Here is a 24,239-nt window from a genome sequence, read left to right as displayed (position 1 = left end):
TAAAATGTTCACTATGCTGTTGAGTGGCATAGTGAACATGACACAGTGTGACTTCTGCTGAACAACGGTCATTAAAATGAAGTCTTGCCAGACCAAGTCGAGCGCCGTCGGCCAAACTGTGCAGGAAATGAAACTGAGTAAGGTTGTGTTTTGTTGACTCTGAATTGAGCTCAACAGCAGGAACGTGTTTTTCATAAATTAATTCTGTGTGCTTTTGTCTCAAATTGAGGTTATGGGATTTTTAATTATAATTAACAGGTAAAATAAATAAATAAATGAAGTGCGCTAATTACAGTTCGTTCCATTGTAAAACATGTAGGTTTATTCTTCCGTCTACACCGAAGTGAAGTGAAGCGCCGCCGGATGTCATCGCCTCTTCTGATGGTTTATCTTTGCCGTTGACCTCGTGAAGCAACGCAAACAGAAACGGCGTTAGCGCCGCGTTTCAGACAATAGCACGAGCTCACGGTGGGTTTGCTTCACTGTGCTGCTGGTGAAACGCCAAACTGTAACTCCGCTCTTATCTTGCATCTGTGTGTACTTTGCGGCGATGAGTTGAAGTCGCGCCATTTGCCTGAGCAAAACAAGCACGGGCTAAAGTGAGTGGTTAAAACTTGCAGTAATTACAGTGAAAGGAGACGGCAGGTAACACTTGTTACCTCCAACTGCAACGTGATCTGCTCGGTTTCACTCATCGTTGTTTGAAGTACACAAAGGCAACACAGTGGTATAGAAACCCACAGTTGCAGAGTGCGGCAGATCCGCCGGGCTGTGTAGAGTGAAGAGGCTACGTACAAATATAAAATAGTCTTTATTAAGCACACTCCGGCCTTGACCTACATATCGCCACCTACCTCTCCCACCTTCACACACACACAAAAACACACACAGGGATACACAGGATTTGTCATGGAAAGAAAGACCCAGTCGCACAAACACAGTCGAGAGATTAAGAGTAAACCCCTAATCTGACGGTGGCTGCATCAGTGTGTTTGTGTCCATGTGCTCCTTTCTGAAGTGTGGGCAGATTTTGTGTGATTCCTGGTTCTGCAGTGCTTTGTTATCCCTTAGCAGCTGGAATGAAGGCCTTTGTTTGTTGAGGTAGACCCGCCTTGAGAGGAGAAATGAGGAGGAGGAGGTGGAAGAAAATTCTACGCTCACGTTATCCATTTTTGAGCAGTTTGTGTTTTATAGGGGTTTCCGCACTGTGAGGAGTCTATAAGGGAAAACGGAGAGATGGGTTGTGGACGATTGGAAGGAGTATATTGGAGTGGATCTAAAGGAGGAGACGAATACAGTCTGTCTGCTCTTCATGTGTTATCATAATGACATGGGCTGCATGCCTGGGAGACAGCCTGGGGCGCTCAGCGCTGTGTTCACCAGCCAAATCTGACTCGATGTTCATAAACCGTTCAGAGATGGTGGAGTTAACCATCCGACCATTTCAAATACTCCCGTGTTCAGAACTACCGTTGTGTTGGTTTTCTAGGTGGAGGAGATATTTAAGGGGCGAGGTGGGGCGCGACACCTGTCACGCACAAACATCTGTTACGTATTCGCGTTATTTGATTTAAGATTCGTCCGCTGCACGTTCCCCTCTACAGCCTGGAATCCAGACCAACTGCCCAGCCCGCTGTTTTTTTTTTTCCTGGTGGAACCATAATGAAATCCAAACGGCTGCAAGGCTCATATGTCTGATAAGACTTGAGTCTGGCCACACCAGGCTATTTCATTTTGAAGTTGAATCAGAGGATCGGATCTGTTAATCTGATGTCAGTTTAGAGCGCGGTTCTCATGTTTCAATAAGCACCTCGCTCCCCCCCCCCTCTTTTTCCACAAGAACAACAGTCTTATTATTAAGGCTAGCAACATTTTCACCAACTGTGAGCGAATACAAAAACACTTGCACGGGAAAACGACGCGCTGGTGTTTGATTTTCTGGTGCGACGCCACTGCCAATCACAACAGCGCCGACTTAAAAATGTGCGCCTTTGCTTTTTCTGCAACGGTCCCGACTTGTCGGACTAGAGCTGCAAGGAACATCGATATAAAAGTCACCCGCGTCTAAGTGCCTCATTCTACATCTGAAAAGGGACGCAGTGGACGAATGCAGCCAGAGCAGCGTGCAGCGTGACCTCGGAGCACAGGTGCATCGATGCGTGGCATGCACAGAGTGTGGCTCACTACTATATGCACACACACACATGCAGCCACATACTTGTGCAAATGTATGTTGCCATAAAGTGCCATTCAACCAAGGAAACACAACAGAATGTATTCTTGCAGGGAAGGAGAAAAGGAAAATTTTTTGTGTGATGTAGCGCCCACAGTCTGTCTCTTGTCTGGGAGTGGCAGCTGTCACACACACACACACACACGCTGAAGACACACACATCTGTTATCCACGCAGCGCGCTGGGTGTAAAGGAAGCGGTTGTCCTTGCGCTTACTGCCGCTCCGGACCTTGAACGTGCGACCAGATAGCCCGGATACCTTCGACCTTGCGAAGGTTTGAAGCCTGGGAAATAAATGGTGGAGGAAAACGATGATGAGACGCTGGACACGTTGTGACAGATTAATGAACAGGCTAACAAATACTATGCAGCGTCAAGTCTGATTTCATGTTTTAACGACTGCTGTGTGTTTCTTTTATGACCCCTTTGCCCGTGACACTTGCTTAATTTTATTTATTTTTATTTTTTTTCCAATCTTCAATTTCCATGATTTCAGCCTGTGAGGCGGCTGCTGTTAAGAATTTATTCTTGGCTAATGCACTTGAGCGAAATTGATATAGAGCCAAATAAGGACGATGTTTTTTTCGTGGCGTATCTACTCTGAAGTCTTTCCCCAACTTTACCTCTACCATTGTAACCCCTGCAGGTCTGGATCAGGCTGCGTCAGTCCGGACGGGGCTGATGCCTTTCAACAAGGCGTTTTAAAGGCACCGACTCAATTTGTTCCAGCGTTTGACTTCCTAATAGACACACACATACAAACACTACTTCTGTACTTTTAAACAAGGCATTTGTTTTGGCACGCCACCTGCCTCAGAGAGAGAGAGAAAGGGCACAGACGCTTGTCCTCCCAAAACTGATTTACGTTGGCACTAAAAACAGAACTCGTACGGACTTTTTATGCGCCCCGAGGCTTGCCAGTCAGCTTGTTCCCGCGGCCAAGGCAGGAAGGAAATTATACAGGTAACCACAATGTACAATGCTCCTTTATTGTCCGACCTGCTGAAAATTGGTCTTGCCACATCTGAAATCTGTCTTGGCTTGTAAGGACGGTTGGTTTTGGCGTTTAGATTTGCATTTTTTATCGTTTTGTAATAACACAAAAGCGAACATTCGATCGTACAGTAACCGTTACTGGTTTTTCTAACCTCTGGGGTGCTCTAGGAAACTTATCCATATGTCATGTTTTATTAATGCCTGGTCCGCTGTCATCCATCTGAACGGCGGGAGGTTTTTTATTTTATCAACAAATTTCCATGTACTGCGACAGATGGACGTTTTTGATAATATTCTCGTAATCCCTAGTAGAGAAGTGATTGATTTGTGGTTGTGAGATTTGAGTTTGTGGTGTGTTAAAATGACTGTTTAAGCTCCAGCGTGGTCAGGATTGGTGGTCTGATTCCATCTTATCTCGGCCCCAGAGACGGCCTCTGATTGGACGCGGGTCAGACCAGGCTGCGGATGCCTAAATGACCCGCGCCTACCTGCATGCACAGCGTGTGTTCGCCCAGAGCGTGAAAAGTGCCGTTGAGCGGCCGGCATCCTCCACCCTGCGATGACTTCAGTCAGACTTTGTACGTGTTTGTGTCGTGGTTGTGTTGGGATTTCCACTCATTTTCCCCGTCAGTCCATGCGTCAGTGTGTCGGGGGGATGGTAATCCATCCTTCCTTTATGCAGATAGGGGCGGTGAGATTAGGCAGACCCTGGGAGAGGATTAAGGCTTTAGGGCTTGGCTCCCCTTCTATTTTACCTACCTTCTCTACCGCCACCCCCCCTCCCACCCCCCTCTCCCCCTCCACCCACTTCCTGCCACCTCCCCGTGCTGCTCAATCCGTCTGCCACCCCTCACCCATCTCCCTTTCCCTCCCCTGGGCGAATATCCAATCTCTGGAGCGCGTTAGAGTGAAGAGGTGGAAAGGGGAAGTTCAAGATAGAGGCCCATTTAGATTTTGCACGTTTGCGCGTAAGGCATTGAATAACTCTCTGCGTCATTTATTCTTTTTAAGGTGCACGCTTTTGTGTGATAGTAATCGGCGAGACACAGGAAATGTGGGGGAGAGGAAGGCTGGCACGGTGTTCTGCAAAACGCGGGCTGCTCGTGAGCTCGGCCGCGGATGGTGCAGATGTAGATACTATCTGAGGGCAGAGGAAGTGTGGCGGAGATGTGCGTCTTCTAAACCCCATTACTTTCAATCAGCCTCACGGTTATATAACGCTGGGGTTACAGTAATTGTCTTTGTGCTTGTGCGAGTGTGTGTATTTGCAAACGGGGTCAATATATAATTGAGGGACTTTTGAAGTCTCAGAGATCACGTCCTTATGATCATGTCTTTACAAAATCCATAATTATTTATTGTGGAAACACAAAATGAAAACTAAATAAATGTATGGATTTAATAACAACCACCTTCTAATTAGCTAAGCAGTAATAAAATGAGCTAATTTGTTTTTTGATTGTGTCCTTTTTGTTAAGTTGAGATAATCAGGGCAGATATTTCTTTTTTGGTAATAGTTTTATAAATTTTATATGGAAAATAACAAATTGTGTCTGAGAAATCACTTTCAGCCAAGTTACCCATTACAAACATATTACATTACACCTCTGGAGGAAGTGTGATAAATCCAAATCACATGACCTTCTCCAAGGTCTGTTCTTCCTCCTCTTTATTAGGCATTTAATATAAAATAGTGTGAGTCAAGTGCAGATTTATTGCATCTCTACAGTGTTACTACAATATATTTATGAATAACTTTCAATTTACTCAATCGAATATATAATATTTAGGAGAATCCTTCCATAAAAATACCACGTGGTGGTTGGTTATATGCTTCCATGTTGATTTTAGGCCTGAAAACAGACAAAATGCGATCGACTGTGACACCTGTCAACTATGTTAAACTCCACAATTATACATTGACCCTACAGACGCTGTCCCTCGTTCATTTCCGCACATTTTCTCCATCACCATCACCTCCTCCTCTTCTTAAATCCTCGCTTTCACCCCCTCTCGTCTCTTCCTCTTGGCCCAGATGTGACCCACATGTTATGATGCAACGCAGAGGGCAGAAAATTTGTCCGAACGCCGCTCTTCTTCCTTTCTCATCATCATCCCTCTCTCGCCGCCACCACCTCCTCCTCCTCCTCCTCCCCCTCTTTCTCCCCTCCGGTGTCGAGCGCTGTAATTGATATGCCACTGGCAATAAATCAGCGCGGCTTTATGCTCTGAGCGGTGACCATTATCTGAACGGACAGGTTTAGCTGCTTTGGAAAAGTGGGTGAGAGAGGGGAGTTATCCAGCTCGGCTCACGAGAGTCGGCGAGAGCTCCGCCGCTTCACCGGCCACGAAACGCACCGCCGCCTTATCTGACTGTCTTAAAACAAAATACAAAAAAAAAAAAAAAGCGAAGCAAAGCTTTTTTCGTCTCCGTTATACGTCCCACCTCCCGCTAACCCTTCGTTCCAATTCCCCGTGACCATCGCGACGCAGTACAGTCCTGTCAATTGATAGGATGGCGCGATATCAAATCCAATCAGCGTGGCCTCTTACAGCCCGCCGTTTCTAATGCTTTTCCATGATGTGATAACAGCCTTTGCTCCCCCCGATACGGCGACTGCCCATTCCCAAAGCCACAGACACGCTTCGGCCCAAAATGATTGACATGTTTTTCCTTGATGGTGCCAGATACGGCTCGCAAACCTTCCTCCAGCGCTCTTCCCGGCATTTCACTTTAGCTCTGGAGGAAATTGAAATTGAAGAGGGTTTGGAGGGATAAGGCTGAATGGAGAAAATGGAGAAATTTGAGGAAAAAAAAAAAAGAGAAACGTGTGCGAGAGGCCGAATGAATAACTATATCTTCAACAGTTGGGCACGTCCGCCGTGACACGAGATGGAAATGGGGGGCTGAAGGTGGGAGAGCTGGGGCCATATTTAGGAAGCATTTCTTTTAGCCATCCTGTTTCCTCACTCCCTAATCGTGAGTTTAGATGTCTGCGTTAAATTGACGGAGGTAGTAGCCGCTTTACTATTTCCGGCTGCTTCTCCGTCTTCGCCATTTTCCAATTGACTGTTTTGGATCAATCGAGGAAAGGTTGACTGAGGACGGTCAGAGATGCAAACATCGGTACGACTTGTCTTTGGCAAAAGTTTCAGTCGCCCTTGTTAAAAGTCAACTAGGACAAGTCAGATTGATGAGTTGCGACGTCTACTTTAAAAGAGCCTTAAATCTCACATTTATAACATGGAGTCAGGTAGCTCCACATCGTCTTTTCACTGACCTGTGTGTTTTGAGATGCGATTGTCTTATTTCCCAGGTAGTTAGCGAGCAGCCGCCGACCCCCAGATGCAATTCACTGTTCGATTCACGCTCTCTCACATCAAGCCGTGGATGGCTTAAATGAAGAGGTATTACTGTGGGGACGTTTTTTTTTTTTTTTTCTCTCCTCCAGGTTCCGTCTCGTTCTTTATCGGGCGCTTTCATTTGCTCGTTCGCTCACCCTGCCTCATTGTGTCTTTGCCTCACTCGGAAACGACAAAGGAAAATGAGGCAGCCGGCCTCCCTACGCGCCGCCACGCTTTAAATTGACATCTGCTCTCAACGCGCCGCGCGACTGTACCATTGAGCAAGAAATTAGTTTTTTTTTTTTCATAGGCGGGCTCGTCACTTTATTGCAGCTGCTTATGTCGGAGAGGCCGCGATCCGCGTCGAGTCGTTTTAATCTGGCGGAGTGGAGAGCGGGGGGTGCATCTGATGACTGCGGCTCGGGCCCTCCTCTCCGCCGTTTCCTCGCCGAGGTGCCGTGGTAGATACTCCGGGCTCCCCCGGCGTTTGATTCAAACCAAGGTAGAGCCCTGATTAAAATGCAGCACAAGCGCAGCCTTTTGTTTGACTCCTGCTGCTCCTCGCTCGCCCTTCTGCTCGTTTCTCTCGCTCTCCGTCCTTCCTCCCGAGCGGTGTGTGTTTCTCCCTGATCCCTTACTTCCTCTCACTTTTTCACTCCCGTCTTCCTCCTCTTGTTTTTCCCCCCCTTCCCTATACATTGGTCTTCTCCCGGCCTTTCATTTGTAGAAAATTGGAAGACACCACCTGGCCCTGAACCTGGCGGGCTCTGTGGCAGTTGAGCTATGGTTTGCTATTCCACGGACATCACCGCCGCTATTTCTTTTCTCCCGTTCTCTCCTCTTTCTCTCGCAATGCTTTCAGCAGCGCTGACTAAAATTTATTGAGCAATTCGATGATAAGTCTCACCGCGTCGTTTAATTCTTTCTGTATTTGGGGAGGCGATTTTTCTTTTTCTTTCTAAGGGCCTACCTTCTCTTTCTCTTTCACGCGTCTGGGTTTCTCACGGATATCTACAGAGAACAATAAAGAAACAAAACCACATTCATGCATCTGAGGTTGGCAAAAGGAAAGAGAACAGAAAGTGGAAAATGAGAGAAACCAAAAAAAAAGCCCCATTCCTCTTCACCTCTACTCCCTCCGTCCTCCCTTTGATTTCCGTCTATTTCATGTTTTTCGTCCGTCGTCCTCCCGTCTCCATCTTCCTGCCCTCCTCGTCTCTCTGTAGTGTCTCTCATCTTTTCCGATTTGCCATGGTCATAAAGCACCCTTTGCGCAGACACTTTGATAGTCAAGGTGAAATTGGAGCGTTGGGTCCCTAGGAGAGTTGCGCGCTGTTTTGCATAATCAGCATTTACAGGAGAACTAATGTCCTGGCGTCGCAGGAACATGATTGGCCTGTCAAGCAGCAGCGTGCGTCCTCATCATCATTGTATTGTTGTTGTAGGACACCGAAAAGGAGCGCGCACGTCTGCTCCTCCTGTGAAAATTTCAGCCCCTCATATTTGATCCCTCTCCTGTCCTTTTACGCGCTCCCTCTGTCATACGTGTGTGCCGCGCGAAATACTGTTGTGTGTCCACGAAAAGCGAGCGGAAACCCAAGCGAATGCGTATTTGCTCTTCGTTTGTTAAAATTGGATGGTTTGGGGTGACAATGACGGCAGTGTGAAAGGAAGCAGAAGGAAGCGCGGTCAGTCTCATGATGAAATGTGGGCAGCGTTCAAACCGAAAATAACTGCGCAAAGAGGGGGGAAAACACAAAGGCGTTTTGCCACAGGTCCTGGTGACAAATAAATGCTTTCGATATAAAGTCGCACCGGGATCATCGCGGGACAATTTCATACATCCTCTCCAGTTTCAGAATAAACCGTGGCATTCGGACAGCCAAGACAAGACTGGTAGACATTTTCCGGTGGAGCTTGCAACACAATCTGCACTAAGCAAGGCAGCCTTGGGGCCGACTGTTGTGATGCATTGCAATTGCCTGTCTGAAAATGGCTTTAATGACATTCTTAGTTGACTGCAGGAGACGGGCAGGTCTTGAGTGTGATTGCTGTCTGAAGGGAAGGATACGCTTGTCCTGATGTATTTGGTACATATTGCTATCTTAGCTCCCCGAGGGGGAAAGCTATGATCATTGCATTGTACTGCCACGAGAACTTGTTTCCTGTTAACCGTTGCCAGAACTGCAGATGTAATTACCATAAAGGTTACTGGATAGAGTGTTGACGCCGTTCAATCCATGACAGGAAAGCCTTCGAGCGGACCTCGCTGTAAATTGCTCGGTGTCAACGTAACAATGCCCACTGGCACCTCTTCAAGAACACAGCCCCAACCGAAGCCACCATGCTAACGTTGAAAGTTATGAAATATTAAAGAGTTCGGTGTTGTGAGTCTATAACTCATTCACAAGCTCGCGTTACGTTTTCAAAGAGTCTTTAATAATCGGCCCGTTCCTCCCCTGCATCTTCGCTCCCGAAGCCTTTAATAAGTGGCCCATGCCTCCCTTGTATCTTCACTCATAATTAAATGCCGAGACACATTTGCCTTCCAGACTTGATTTGATGTCATTTATCATTTATCACTGGGGCGAATGCTTGAGTTTTTTTTTTTTCTAATTTTGGCTGCGCAATTTGTGAGCCTTTTAGGCCTCTCTGCCTTCTTGATGCATAATCAATGAGAAATGTTCCTTGAACACTCATCATGTTTTTTCTTTTTTTCTCTTTTTGCCTTCCAGGGCTCCCACCTCGTGCCTCTGTGGATGATGTTCGTAATGACTGCTCACAGCGCTGAGGACAGGACAGCGGATCAATAGGAGTTTTGTTTCCCTTTCCCTGATGCGTCTCTCTCCCTCAAACTGTCCTCCCTTATTCCTTTAAGAGTAAAAGAGAAAAGAAAGAAAATCCTGACTTGGGACTTAGTACCAGTTGCTGTTCTCCTCCTCCTCCTCCTCCTCCTCTCTTTCTCCTTCCCCGTTCCCCTCAGCCTTGCCTCTGGACAGCACAGATATGTGTGCCCTAGCTCAGTCAGCGGCTTCCCCCGGCCGAGGGAACCTGCTTCTCCTCTTGGGGCTTTTACTCATCGTGACCTCATCCTTCTCTGAAGGCCAACCCCCACCATTCAAGCGCTTCTCCTCTTCGGAGTGCTCGCTCACACATCTGGCCATCCACAACAAAACGGGAGAGGTCTACGTGGGAGCCGTCAACTGGATTTTCAAGCTGTCGAGCAACCTGACCAAACTGCGCAGCCACATGACCGGCCCAGTGGTGGACAACGAGAAGTGCTACCCTCCGCCCAGCGTCCAGTCCTGCCCTTACGACCTGGCCCAGACCCCCAACGTGAACAAGCTCCTGCTCATAGATTACGCGCAGAACCGCCTCATCGCCTGCGGCAGCACGTCGCAGGGCATCTGCCAGTTCCTGCGCCTCGACGACCTCTTCAAGCTCGGCGAGCCCCACCACCGCAAGGAGCACTACCTCTCCAGTGTGGCAGAGTCGGGTACCATGTCAGGGGTCATCATAAGCTCCCCCCAAAGTCCCACCAGCAAGCTGTTCATCGGAACCCCCATCGACGGGAAGTCCGAGTACTTCCCCACCCTGTCCAGCCGCAAACTGATGGAGAACGAGGAAAACGCCGACATGTTCAGCTTCGTCTACCAGGATGAGTTCGTCTCCTCTCAGCTGAAGATCCCCTCGGACACCCTGTCCAAGTTCCCCGCTTTCGACATCTACTACGTTTACAGCTTCAGCAGTGAGCAGTTCGTCTACTATCTGACAATGCAGCTGGACACTCAGCTGACTTCGCCCGACGCCAGCGGCGAGCAGTTCTTCACCTCAAAGATCGTCCGCCTCTGCGTGGACGACCCAAAGTTTTACTCCTACGTCGAGTTCCCCATCGGCTGCACTAAGGATGGAGTGGAGTACCGCTTGGTGCAGGATGCCTTCTTGGCCCGGCCGGGGCGGCAGCTGGCCAACTCTCTGGGGATCTCTGAGAATGAAGACATCCTCTTCACGGTGTTCTCTCAGGGTCAGAAGAATCGTGCCAAACCACCCAAGGAGTCAGCGTTGTGCCTGTTCACCCTGAGGAGGATAAAGGAGAAGATCAAAGAAAGGATTCAGTCCTGCTACAGGGGAGATGGTAAACTCTCCCTACCTTGGCTGCTCAACAAGGAGCTCGCCTGCATCAACTCGGTAAGCTCGAAACCGTCCGTTCCTGCTCAGACTTTCTTTATCATCACTTATCCCCAGAATTAATTACTTTGCAAGGCAGACACATTATAGTTTAGTTTTTTGGTTAAAGTAATATAGAGCACATTTGAATATTGGTGCCCAGCAGGAAGGTACCTTTACTTTCTTTCCTTCTGTGATTGTGTTTCGTCTTAAAGTCTTGTAACTGAAAACAATATTAAGCAAAAAGTGGTAGTCATTTAAACATTAAGAAGAAACCTTGACAACGATACCGCGTGTCCCAGAAGCTGCTCCAGTTTCTCTTCTGTGTAGTTTTTCCTCTGGCCTTTCTTCTCGGAGATTGCCGTCCTACCAACACCACATCCATTGACAGAGAGGAGTGCTGCAGGCCTACAGTGATTAACAACATAAAGCATGAAAAGATCTCATTTCTGGCTGCAGCGGTTTCCCTTTCACGTTTTCCACACGTTTTCCTCTTTCCCCACAACCTCTCCGTGCTTTGATTTAGTCAGACAAGGGACATCATTAGCCCAGTCCCCTGGATTTGTGAAATGTCACTCAGGAGGAGCACTCGCGCACTCGCACACGCACGCACACGTACGCACACGTACACATTCACACAGCGTGGTTCGTTGCACAGCGGTGTGGGATCCTGAGGGAGAGCGCGAGTTAGACTTGGTTTTTGCTAACTGATCCACAGAGCATGACCCTGCATGCATTACAGAAGACAAACACGCGTACACGCACTCGCACTGGAGACCGTGAGGCACTGCAGAACAGTACTCGGTGTAGTGTTCTCCACCGATCAGCCATAACATTAAAACCACTGACAGGAGAAGTAAATAACATTGACCATCTTGGGACAGTTCAGTCTCCCGCTGGATTTTCACTTGTTACTTGGATATTTACTAACCACCTACACCAGACCAGACACCCCCAAGCCCATGGCAATGACACTCCTTAATGGCAGCAGGCATCCCCAGCAGGATGCAGCCTGACACAGACACACACACAAAAACTGTTGACCAACAACTAAAAAAACACATGAAAACAGCACAAGGTGTTGCAATTAATTAGATCCCAAACTGATCACATATCTGTAGGATGCACAGGAACAAGCCTGATCCACAGACGCCCCTCCCCTCAACCAATAGGACTCAAAGCCCCCCCCCCCCCCACTAACAACATTCTGTTGCAGACACCACGAGACCCCCTCAGAAGGCCCATGTCCATTCTCTGATGAGTCACTGCTGTTTTAGAGGCACTAGGCAGACCTACACAATATTAGGAAGGTGGTCATAATGTTTTGCCTGATCGGTATATTATTATTGCTCGGTCCTTTTATTTTCTCCGGCTCCTCTCTCAGCTGACCACCTGTCTCGACAATCGCACATCCCATCTTCCGTGCTCTTTAAAAGCGCCCATCCATCCCCTATATCTCGCTTTCTCTGAAAATGGCTTAATTAAAGAACCTGTTTTAAAGCTTTTTCTTTAAATGTCACTGAGCACCATTTTAATGGCAGGTGTCTTTGTTGCAAACACGTCCGCACACAAACCATTCGCTCTGTGCCGCGTCTAATGGAGCGGCGCAGTCGGCATGAGCAGCCCTCCTTTTCTCTGTAGGTCTTCATTAGCTTGAGTGCACAGGTGGTTTTTTTTGTGTTGTCGTACAAGTGATGTAGATGCTGCAGTCAAGTCCACGTTTACCTCTTTTTCTTCCTTTCTTTCTCGCGCTACCCTTATAGATATTGTCTCTTTCCCGTTCGGTGGAAGCCTTCGTTCTTTTCATTCTTAGGGCCCATCACACTGACAATAGCTCTGAGGCCAAAATCTCATTTATTTCAATTAGACCTTTGCACTGGTGCAGCAGGAGCTATTGGTTCAGAGTACAGCGAGGAGTTTGACTCTACCTTAAATGTGGTGCAGGGTTGCCGCTGCCTTGCCTGTGAAATACTATATGTGGATTCAGATAACTTTGTCGCATTGTGCTGATATGCTTCATGCCGTCACAATAATGGTCAACAGAGCGATGACAACACCTCGGTAGAGTTTTAACAGCTGTACATTGTGTTGGCTTTTGATAAGACTCCCAACTAACCCTCCTGATTTGCATACTATCTGCCACAATCTTATCAGGTCTCATACAGTCAAACACAGGTGCATTTAAAGTCCCAGTACATCACAATAAACCCCCCCTCCCCATGCGTTTGCTACTATTGACACTACAGTGCTGTTGTAATTTTAAAACCCTCCCGCTCTTTAATTTGCAGAGATTTGTTCATTTTTAAAAGTACATTTCTTCAAAGAGCCTTCCACAAATATATTCTTTGCCTCTTTTAGAGCGTCGGCTTTCAGCTTTACCTTTACGCCAGTGATCTTTTTCTTCGTTCACACATGCGTCTACTACTTATCGTTCGCTTCTTAAATCCCTCGTTTCTTCGTTCTCTGCTTCCGATCCCGTTTCCGCAAGCCCCGTTACCACGGTTACTGCCTTTTGGGCAAGCGTTGCGTTCACCGGCAATTTATCATCACTTAAACATCGTCTCAAAAAACTGTTGTGTCATACAAGCTGTCATCGACGATGATGTAACAGCCTCCCGCGCGAACTGATTGGCTGACCTCGCGACAGCAGCGAGGCCTGAGAGGTCGGCCTCAGGTTAATGATGTCTGCTACGCTGCCCCTAAGCGCTGACCTAATGTCAGCTGCCCACTGCTGACCTTAACCTCAGCCAGGGGCCCGGGGGGTTAAAATCCGATATCATTTTTCAGCGCTTGAGCTGATGCTGAAGCAAAATAACACAACACTCCGAGCGCGGAGTAACGTAGAAGAACTGAATCAATGGATCATTTTCAACCCAACCGTTAATGCAAACTCGTCTGGATGCGTCCATAAGCGCCAATGTGCGGTCTGTTAGTTATCTGGAATGTTCGGTTACATTCCCAATACATTCAGTACAACTACTAACAATAGCACGTATAATTACTCAATAATTGCAGCTTGATGAGAGGGAAAAACATCCTCCTTTGGTTGTGCTATCCGGCGAACAGGTCCTGGCTTGTTGTTGTTGGCCTACAAACAATAAATAGCACACAAAAGCTACCCAGGAGTCGCTTCCCCGCCTTAATTTCTTCATGTGACGAGCGTATGAACCGGAAATCTCTTACGCCACAGCTTTCCCACCTTTACAATGCCTTTATTTGGCACTGAGCCGCCGCACCCAGAGTTTCTCAGGCACTTCAGGAATTCAAATGCCGCCTGAGCAGTGTGGGAAATTGTCAGTGATGTGGCGGGCGGTGGCCGAATGTGTTTAAGTTGACCCCGCTATAGAGAAGTGGACAGGGCAGGGTGAGGGGGGGCTGCGTAGGTTTGGACAGCTGTTAGCCACACAGCTATGATGGATGACCGGGCGCTCTGGCAGCTCCCTGTGTGAAGTTCAGATTTGCGGTGGATCCTAATTTCTTGCTTCTGGCCATCGTTAGGATGATTTGTTTATAGACACAGTGAGGTTTGGGCATTTTAGAAATAACTCTGTGATGAGAGTTATTTGTTCTGGATACTCGCACACTGCATTTAGCACTTCGGCTATGTTACCTGGCTATATTCGTCTCTATGTGTGTGTGTGTGGGCTGATGTGTGGCTCTTTCTTGTCCCTGAGCTTTATTGGTGAACCTCTGACCTTCTCCCCAGTTTGACAGTGGATCAATACAAACCATTTCCACAGAAGGAGAGAAGGAGAGAGTTGCAAAGATGGAGTAGAGACAGAGGGAGGGAGGGAGGGAGGCAGGTGATTGAAATAAGGAGCGATAAGGAGCGCAGTGAGTAAGGAGGGGAGACGAGGAGAGAAGTACAGTACAGAGGTGAGTCCATGAGGGGGGATGGACGAGTTGCAGGGAACAAAACGAGACGGAGTTGGCCGGAACGGGACGAGAGAGAGTGGGAAAAAGAAAAGGTGCAGGGTGTGGGCGGATATAAAAATGAAAAAAGCAAGGGGGAGTCAGAAGCAGAGGAAGAGTTGGATGCCAAAAGAACATACAGAAGGAGAAAGTAAGGGAATTTGAAGGATGGCGTCGAGGAGATGAGAAAGTCCGAGAGCGAAAAATAAGAGAGCGAGCCAAGGAAGAGGCTCGAGGGAAATGGAAGTACACAGTGTCCAGAACGCAGGCAGACTTGGAAGGTCCTTAAATGTGAGCCTCAGTGTTATTTTGTTCACAGTGTCGTTCTCAGGCTATCGGACCGAACGCATGTGCTCAGATGTCTCCAATCAGCCTGCTCCAGAGACACTAGAAATAACTGTAATGTAGATGTTCATATTTACTCTTGGGGGTTAGGTTGGATTTTCCAAATCACAAGACAGCAAGAAGTGTGGTAGCTGCAGATGGAGATATGTTCTTTTACTGTTCACACCTTTAGAGTTTCAGGCAGTGGACTTGGATACGGAGATCTTTTGCTTCAACGACAGCCTGCTAAGTTTAACTTGTCTAACTACCTTATCTAGTAATGAACTGAACACGTTTGAATCTGATTTACAGCAGTGTTCTTGTTTTTTTTTTTTTTGTTTTTTTTTTTGTTTTGGTGACGGAAGAAAGCAACCATTCTCCAGTGTGCGCGGATTAAAAACCTCTAAGTCGACAGCTTAAACACAGACCCGGCGACAAAGAAAACAGGAAAACGAGGGAAGAACGGAGTAAACACGCTAAGAGAAAATATAGGGATGGAAAAAAAAAAGAGGACGACAAAACAGCCGGGGAGAAAGCGGCGAGCCTTTTTACAGCCGGGGTCCGCTCGAAGGGGGAGGCGGTGATTCACGGGTGGAGAGAAGAGGCCGGCGAGAGGAAGAGTGATAGCCCCAGAAATCTTTTCGCTGCCACTGCCAAGAACAGCTTGAGAACGGGGTGGATGATGGAAAGAAGGGAGCGAGATGGAGGGAGGAAAGGAGAGTGTGATTGAACGCTGGCTGCTGTACAAATAATATCGGTGTCCGTCACCTGGCCGCTGCACTGTCCTCTTCTGCAGCGCCTCTCCGTCATGTCAGCTCTGTGTGAGTGTGTGTGTGTGTGTGTGTGTTGTACGTCTCCGAGTAGGTGCTATAATAATGAGGGCTCAGGAGCACAACAGAACACCGTTTGGTGTGCGTTTATGAAATATTACCGAATTTAATGAAGCATACCGCAGGTAGAGAAGGTCAGGGAGTCTCTTCGCTCAGGGGTCAAATTTTCTCCCTCACAAACTCTATCTTATTAAACGGTGATATCCAGCTGTTTTCCTCCACCTTAAGCAAAACATAAAGCTAAAGAGTAATGAGCTCTCAGGTGCTTTTATTTAGTTTTATGAAAAAAAAAAAAGTCACGATTGTGGAATTTAACACTAACCTCTTGAACCTCAATCTGAATCTCTTCAGCTCGCTACACCCTTGGCAGAGGTTCCCGGCGTCTCTAATTTGCCGTCATGTTTGGTTCTGATTTATGCAAAACCTTTGTGGTTGGGAATCTCCAGTTGTTTAAACAAGCCTTTGTCATCTGTTAAATTGCTGTGGGTGAATCACATGCACACATGCAACGCGGCTCGTTGAATATCGGCCAGAAGATTGTTGGTTGTGTGGCGATTCTTCTCATGCAGGTGGTCAAAATCGCACTTGCAGCTGTATACTCGGATGTTGATATCTAGCATTTAGACAGTTATTAGGAATCTTGCCTAAGTCTTCCAACAATCTTCTGTTTGAAATTGGCATCCATTTTTTTATTTTACCGCAAACGTTACACGAACCCTTTGTGAATCCGTTGAAGGAAGATGTCATGTGGTGCCGTATTTCCCTAATCCACAACTAATAGTCTGCTTCTGGCCTTTATAATTGGAGATGAGCTAACATCATGCCAACGGTGCATTGTGCAGTTGAGTCACGTTGACAAATAGACTTTGGTTTCAGACCTAAAATCAGCTTATACTCTGCATTGAATCACGTAATTCACAATAAGCACAAATGGGAGAAAAAGACTAAGCAGTCTCTCTTGTCTTTGCTCGATTCTTTGGCTCTTTTCTCTCTTTGAGGTCTATATTTGACCCAAAAGACAATGCCACAGAATGCCTGCTTTCCTCTCGATCACCAGATGGATGGGGAGGCTTCGAACTTTGTCACAAGCCAATGCATCAATCAGTCGACTAATCAATCACAGCAAAAAAAAAAAAAAAAAGACTTCATCTTCATGTTTTGGTGTCACACGGGCCAGCTGTTGTTTGACCTGCAGTGTCAGAGGTGAGATTTGATGCTAAACCTAAAAAATCAATATTGAATTGATCACTTGTGTATCAAAGTTTTGTTAACTGCCACCGTCGTACCACATTCCTTTCAAAATGGAAAATAAATCACAATTTCATAATTTACTAAACTTTAAATTCCTCGTCTAACGATGAAACCGTTCGTCTGTGGGTGTGTTCTGTCTAGTCACTGTAACCGCGGAGAGAAGTGTGATCATTAGACTACACCTCTACCTAAGCAGAGCACACTGCAGATGAATATTAAAGTGACCCACTAAATTTAATCCGTTAGATCACAGGGTGAGCTAGCTCTATTTCTAATGTGCCGCATTGCTTGAAGAGAAGTGAGCACCGTGAAGTTTGCACGTTGTCACATAACGAATCAGGAATTCTGACCATCGCCGTGTTTGACCTGGAAGTAACTAGTAACTAGAATGAGAGGGTGGAGCAGGAGAAGAGTGTTGTCCCGCATTGGGGTTAGGATTAGGATTAGGATCTTGGTCAGTGGGGATCAAGAAAATTAATAACAGTAAAGAATAGATTAGATTAGATAGCAACTGTACTTCACTGTATTATTAGTTGGGATTTAAATGAACTCCTTGGTGTTCAACTAACTACAACCACATGCAAGAAAAAAGGAGTCTTCTTTTAGATGACCAAAAACAAGCTGATTACTTTTTAAAGGTATGCAGATGGTTTTACTCCGAATGGGACCGTGATTTATTAAATTGATATCATGCACCATCGACAAAGACAATAACTTTCAGCAAAACCGAAAGCAGCAACTGACATCTTGAAGCCATTGAGGAAATGTTTACTCGAGCAATGAATCAAGTATAGAACAATTGTTTTCATGCACTTTTATGCATTTGGTCCTGTTTTTGATAAAGGGGCACATGTCTTAATTGGTTCACTCTGGAACTCCAGGGTCTGCACGGTTTACGGAGCGTTACAGTGGGGGCTGGACCCCATCCCAGCTGTCGTTGGGCGAGAGGCGGGATACACCCTCCCTCGTCTATCACAGGGTTAACACAGACATTAATTTAACGATTAGCCAGACTACCTAAACTCCACACAGAAACGCCCCAGTGCTAACCAGCACTACACTGTGCTGCCCAAGTTGGTAACATGTTTGATGCAAAATATAATAATTCAAACTTAAAATGGAATCCATCTGCGGCAAATATTCTTCACCCCTTGAGCTCGCGTTAAGGAGCAGATTTTCATTTTGCCGTTACTGACGAGACAAACTGGAACCGACTCCGACGCCGCCTCCTAACCATATTAAATCCATCACTGCGAATATCATCTAATGATTGTAACTCACTTGTGGTCTTTGTAAAACACAGTCCTGCTTCTGCGGACCTAATCTAAAAGGATGTGTCGGCAAATGTGTTTAAGTAATTAGCTGATTAATGGAGCCGGTGATGGCAGAGTTATGACGGCTAAATGGTGAGACGAGACGCTGTGGGGGGGGGGGGGGGGGGTGGTCTTAAAAGTTATTGGCGCTAACGAGTCATGTTTCGGTTAATATTTGATGATTTGATAGAAAATCCGATCAATAATGAGGAAATTAATTTTTGATCCGGCTCTCTGTGAGCGAGCGGCACCGCACGAGCTCAAGTGTTGCTCTTATCCCGTTATTAAAGTACAATAGAAAACCTTAGGAAAAGACCTCGCGCAGGCTGCGGGCGAGCTGCTTAATTCTCCCCCTTTTTTTTTTTCTGACCGTTCCCTCTGAGGAGTGTTTAGCTCAACAAATCCCCATCTCTAGCACCGCTCTAATGATACTAATTGTCAGCGTAATTATGTATCGATCGGCCTTGTGTGCGGGAGCTGCGTTGCATACATCATTATCGGGAGTAAACAGGAAATGTGGGGAAGGGGCGGTGCCTGCGTTGCACATGCACATAATAGTCGGTTCATAGCTGGAAATCTGTTTCCAGCTGTACGCTCTGCAGCCCAGTCGAGAAGCTTTTTCTCACACACCCGATCTTATAATACTAATTATAAAGCCTATTTTTCATGTGTTTCTGACGCTTGAATTCGTTAACGCGTCGTTTGCTGTTCAAACACTCGATGGCACCGCCTTCTGCTTCTGGCCACTGCACAGCCCTCATCAGATCAGTCACAGGTCGAGCACTTTGCTCGAGTGCTCCTGCGGTGGTCGATGACGGAGGGCAGGAGTGCTGCTTTTTCCTTCCCACCCACATTTCCCAGCTGTTGCGTATATTCGAGCTGATGTTCCTTTTGATCGCGAGCATTCCTCTTGTTCCTAACGGCCTGCGAGTTTATTGGCAAAGACTCCCTTTCAAGTGACTGCATGCTTATTTGCGTGCGTTTATGTGTGTGTGTGTTTCCTGTACGTACTCCATACAGCGCGCGTCGTTTCTCCTTCGTCTCTCCCGTTCAGTTGGATTGCGGTCTAAACATGTGGTGACAGCTTTTGGAAGCGGCTCTCTGAATGGATGCCAACTCTTTGAGGTTTCACTGTCTGCCTGGAGTGCACTCAACGTAGAAATTACTACACTGCAACCGATGAGCGTGGAATTGGTGCAGTCATTTCTTTTTCTGAATTATTGATCAGCGTGGATCAAGTAACGTATTCTAGAGACCGGCAATTCAAAAGAAACAATTTATAAATGGTAAGCAGTTGGGGCTAATAGTTTTTTTTTCCTTTTCTCTCTTAGACACAGCCAGACTAAAATATTCTGTCTCCATGGCGTCAGATTTTAGTGATTAGTCATATTAGATTTATACATCTTGTTATCCTAAACACAGAGATCACTTTGAATATTATTTATTTTGTATAATGTTGTTTTTATTGAGGATCAGAATGAATATTGACCAAAAACTTTTTCAGAATAATGCGAAACCTGTTGAATCCGTCATTACACAGACACATGCGTCTGCATGAGCCACAGCACGCTTCTTTTTGCAATGACTGTTTTCTCCTCCTTTCGCTCGGCTCTGTGTACGTATATGTGCGGTTTGTAGTTAAATATTACTATGTAGGGGAAGTGAGAGGCGCACAGAGTTTGCATTATAAATGTGTAAGAGTGGAGACCAGAGCTTGTTAGCTGCTCCTCTGCTTTCTAAATCTGCACGAGGGCGCATCCATCTAGGCGTGCCAGCGCGCACACACACACACGCACACGCACACACACACACACACACACACACACACACACACACACACACACACACACACACACTCACACACTCACATACACACACACACACTCTCCTGCAGCTCCTCCTGTGTTTGTTCTACTTGAAGAAACTCCAGCGATGTCTCCATGAGTTCAAAGCCCCCGCTGAGATTTCTGGGTAATTTATGAGCTGCCCTCTCTCAGAATCCGCTTGGAACTAGTCGCACACACACACACACACACACACACACACACACACATCTCAGGTAAAAAAGCACCTGAACCTGCCAGGATGTTCTTAAGACGGTGCGCGTGCACTGCTAAAATCCTCGTCATGTGATGGTAAACAAGGTTGCCGGCTCCCATTGTTGTCGAGTTTCTGTTTCTCGTTCCCATTGTCCACTTCTGTTTTTCATATCAGAGAAACGCCGTGACTCATGTCCACAATAACAATGGAACACATCACTAAGGTACATGGCATGCCTGCGAAGACAGGAAAGGTGTGTTTATAGGGAGGCACATTTATGAGACGGCTGATGACTGGGCAGAGAAGCATGTGTTTTATGCTGCCTCTAGAACTCACCCATGTACAAAATCACATCCAAATGAACTGCAGGCATGTCCTGCGTCTATGTTGTCAGCGCGCCTTTCTCCCTTTTCCTTTCCACTGTGTTCCAGCTCCCTGCGATACTATTCTTTAAATTATTTTTGCCACTTTTTTACAGAGAAATCTTGCACCTGTGAATGCAGCCTGCTGTGTTGCTATATGAATGAGTGTTTTGTATTCGCCATACATGTTTTCCTCACACCTTAATAGCTAAAACTCACAGGAGCGCATTCAATCAACGGCGCCGCGCGCGTTCCCGTACATAAGCCCGTATTGTATTCCGCCGTTTCCATGTGTTTCGCTGAACGGAGGTGACTATTGACGAATTCCACTTGAGGTTAGCGCAGCGTGTGCCCAGACATACTTTCCTGACGTAATACGTTAAAGAAACGGCAATCACGGGGGAGCGATTATTCAAGCGTTTCCTTCCTTCCACGCGGGCCGGCCGGCGCACATCTGTAATCAGTCGGTGTCATTGTGGGCTGAGCTGTGTGTACGCAAGTGTGTTTGGGGCCATGTGAATGACTGTATTTCATCGAAGTGGGTGACGCAGCTCCGCCCCGGAGAAACCACTACAGTTGTGCGTTAGCCACCATCAGTCGCACCTCAAGCCGTTCCAAGAGACCGTCAGGGTCTATACATGTTTGCACAGTCCTCACACACTTCATCAGCAGAATCTGGGTCACATATTTCTCCGCGACCTTGAATGTGAGCTGACGGCTCACATGTACACATCGCGGACATAATGGTTCCTTCTCCGCTCGTATGTGAATCCTTTCAAAAGCTTGGGGAGAATCGAAGGGCCCGCTCTGAATGGACTCGTTTGATCACCAGAGTTTTTAAGTAAAAGACATTCGAGAGTTTGCCAGTTCCCCCTTCTCGCATGATAATAAACCGAACAAAACAATATAATTAAGATGTCACCATGGACTGATTTAGTAGACACTTTTTGGACCCGGTAATGAATTGAATGGTGAAAGATTAAATCAGTAATTGGTGATAATGATCTGCGCTCATTCTGCGCAATACACAATTTTGTAATCCCGTTTTTAGCGCGCGCTTTTTTTTTCTTTGTGAAATAATCAATAAGAAGTTATTAAGATAGTGATGTTATCAGTTAGGCTTTTCACAGCATTGCCTGGGGCACAAAGTGCACACTTTCAAAAAAAAAAAAAAAAAACACTTTTTAAGGTCGTCTTGAAGAGAAAAGGCCAAGTTCTCGTGAGCTGCGAATCCACAAATTCATTCAGTGTGCACCACATGCACCCTCTGGAAATCAAAACAAGAAACCTCCTCTTCTGCATTTGTAAGATCCCGCTGCCAAAGTCAGTGGAAGGTTGTTGGCTTAACTCTTTCATCCCCGGAGGAGTTTGTGCGTCTTTGAAAACGCTGCGGAGCATTAAATGCAGTCTCTTGCCAATAACCCTGCAGAGACCGCGGGGATGAATATTCTTTCCACGCTGAGTATTGGCTCTGAATCACGTGGGGATATTTTAGTGCGTTAAACTGCAGAACCCGCAAGTCTAACCAACCTCGGGGGGAACACCTTTTACTCCGTGCTGATCTATACTGTTTAAACCTTCTGGACCTGCAAGAATGTTATAGCACCTTTACCCTCCAGTGCTCCGGAGAGACTTATATAGGTTACTGTGTGTCTTCATTAGCGTGTGTGTGTGAACCCTTGTGTACTCTTGGGGCAGCTGTATACAGTGTTTTCGACAGTTAGCCTCATCTATAGAAGATGGATTAACCCTTTTAACTTGTGTCCTTTAGGCTCTGACATCATGGGATTGTGTGTGTGTGTATGTGTGTGTGTGTGTGTGTGTGTGTGTGTGACTCTAATCCAGACTGATGGATTTCTTTCACACGACTATATGGTTTAAAATTGTCGCCTCTAGTTGTGTGTCATATGAAGACAATGGGAATTGCTTTGTTGCTCGTAGCCAAATCTGTGCGCGGACACAGGAAAAATAAACCGGATGCTTCGGTCGAACGTGCGTCTCGGTTGACGTGTGTGTGTGCGCGCCCGGGTTTGTGGGTCCATACGTGTGTGGTTTTCAGTGCACATTGTCTGTCAGTCGCCTTTTGTTCTGAGGGGGAGAAATTGCCCCTCGGCCATTAGCCGTTACAAAAGAAAGTTGTTTCAGGTAATGGCGGTGTGTGTTTCTGTGTCTCACTTTCTTAAACGTACACCCCCATACATACAGAGGCTTTCATTAAAAGCCTCTTCCCCTTTGTTCTGTTCTTTTGCCATGTGACAAAGCCATGCAGGAAAAAAAAAGATACAGTGCACGAGGGGCCCAGCGCTCCGTTGACTCGAGTCGGTAGCCATTACCCCTTCTTGGAGAACACAGCGTAGGTCCACAGAGGTGTGTGAGGGTAAGAAGAGCCTCAGCTTCCATGTGTTACCACAGTGAGAGAATCTAAATTAACCACCAAAGAAGTCCCTGTATCGGGAGGTAATCATTTTCAAAAAAATTCGGAAGAATGACGAGTCCCCGCAACATTTTATTTCATCCACTGTCTTAGTCATCCCGCTCTCGGTTTTAATAGCTCAATAAATCTGTTCGATCACGTTAATTCCAGCAATTCCAGTTGTTTTGAATCTGCTTTGCCACCGCTGCTCATCCCTTTTTCCACTGCTGCTGACTCATGACCTCATTTGCAAAGCGGTAAATCGTGATCAACTGCAGCACAGCCTGGATCTCCTCACTGTCGTTGCAGCGGAGCCGCAGAAAAGAAAAGAAAAGCAAGCTGTTGTATCTTCACATGCAAAATCCATGTATAAACAGCTGTCACATTTTCATACATCAGCTGACTGTATTTGCATTATCGTCGCGGGCCTTTGGAAGGTTGTGCGCATACGGGCTGTCAGCGTTCTCAAAGAGCCTTTTATTTCCTTGAGAAAAAACCTTCCTGGTTTTAAAAAGTTCCAGGTGAATGGAAATGTGGACGGGGAGGGAGCATTGCCGTTTGCTCGGTTACCGCAGCAGCTGGGAGAAGACGGAGAAGAAGAGTGAGAAGGTAGAAAAAGGCAGTATAGCGTTTTATTGACGTGTGCTGAGCTGTGGGCAATTTAGGCAGATTGGGAGGGAGGGAGGCAGGGAGGGAGGGAGAGAGTGAGGGAGGGGGGGAGTTATCTTTTCTCCCGTGTGGATCAATCAGATGATGTAGTGATAAGACGGTGGATTACACCAGCATTTACACACTCCCCGGGTGTGTGTGTGTGTGTGTATCGGCTCACACATGCGTCCATTGGCTCTGGGTAACACACTGGCGCCCGTTCGGTTCCACACTTCAGCGGTCGGTCAGAAAAACCTCACGTCTGATGCACACTCAGTCGCAGTGTTCGCTGTCAGTAACCGTGTTGGCATCTAAAATGAACAAACACACAAATGATTGTATTTGCAAACTAGGGGTTATTACCTTATCTGTTATATTAATGATTATTCTCTATTAACTGATAAC

The 24,239-nt window shown here is 46.6% G+C and overlaps 1 protein-coding gene across 4 annotated transcripts in view; it reads left to right on the top strand.

The window, feature by feature from the left end:
- The window catches only part of LOC125006657 (plexin-A1-like), a 192,177-nt gene that overhangs the window by 24,247 nt on the left and 143,691 nt on the right, over positions 1 to 24,239 (top strand). For all 4 annotated transcript variants that reach the window (XM_047582912.1, XM_047582910.1, XM_047582911.1 and 1 more), the window contains exon 2: positions 9,310 to 10,762. In XM_047582912.1, coding sequence (XP_047438868.1) covers positions 9,581 to 10,762 — 1,182 coding nt within the window. In that variant the 5' untranslated portion in view covers positions 9,310 to 9,580. The remainder of the gene's footprint in view (positions 1 to 9,309; positions 10,763 to 24,239) is intronic.

The sequence above is a fragment of the Mugil cephalus genome, chromosome 4 (genome assembly GCF_022458985.1).
Source record: "Mugil cephalus isolate CIBA_MC_2020 chromosome 4, CIBA_Mcephalus_1.1, whole genome shotgun sequence".
Lineage (NCBI taxonomy): Eukaryota > Metazoa > Chordata > Actinopteri > Mugiliformes > Mugilidae > Mugil > Mugil cephalus.
This window is presented reverse-complemented; position numbering and strand designations above follow the sequence as displayed.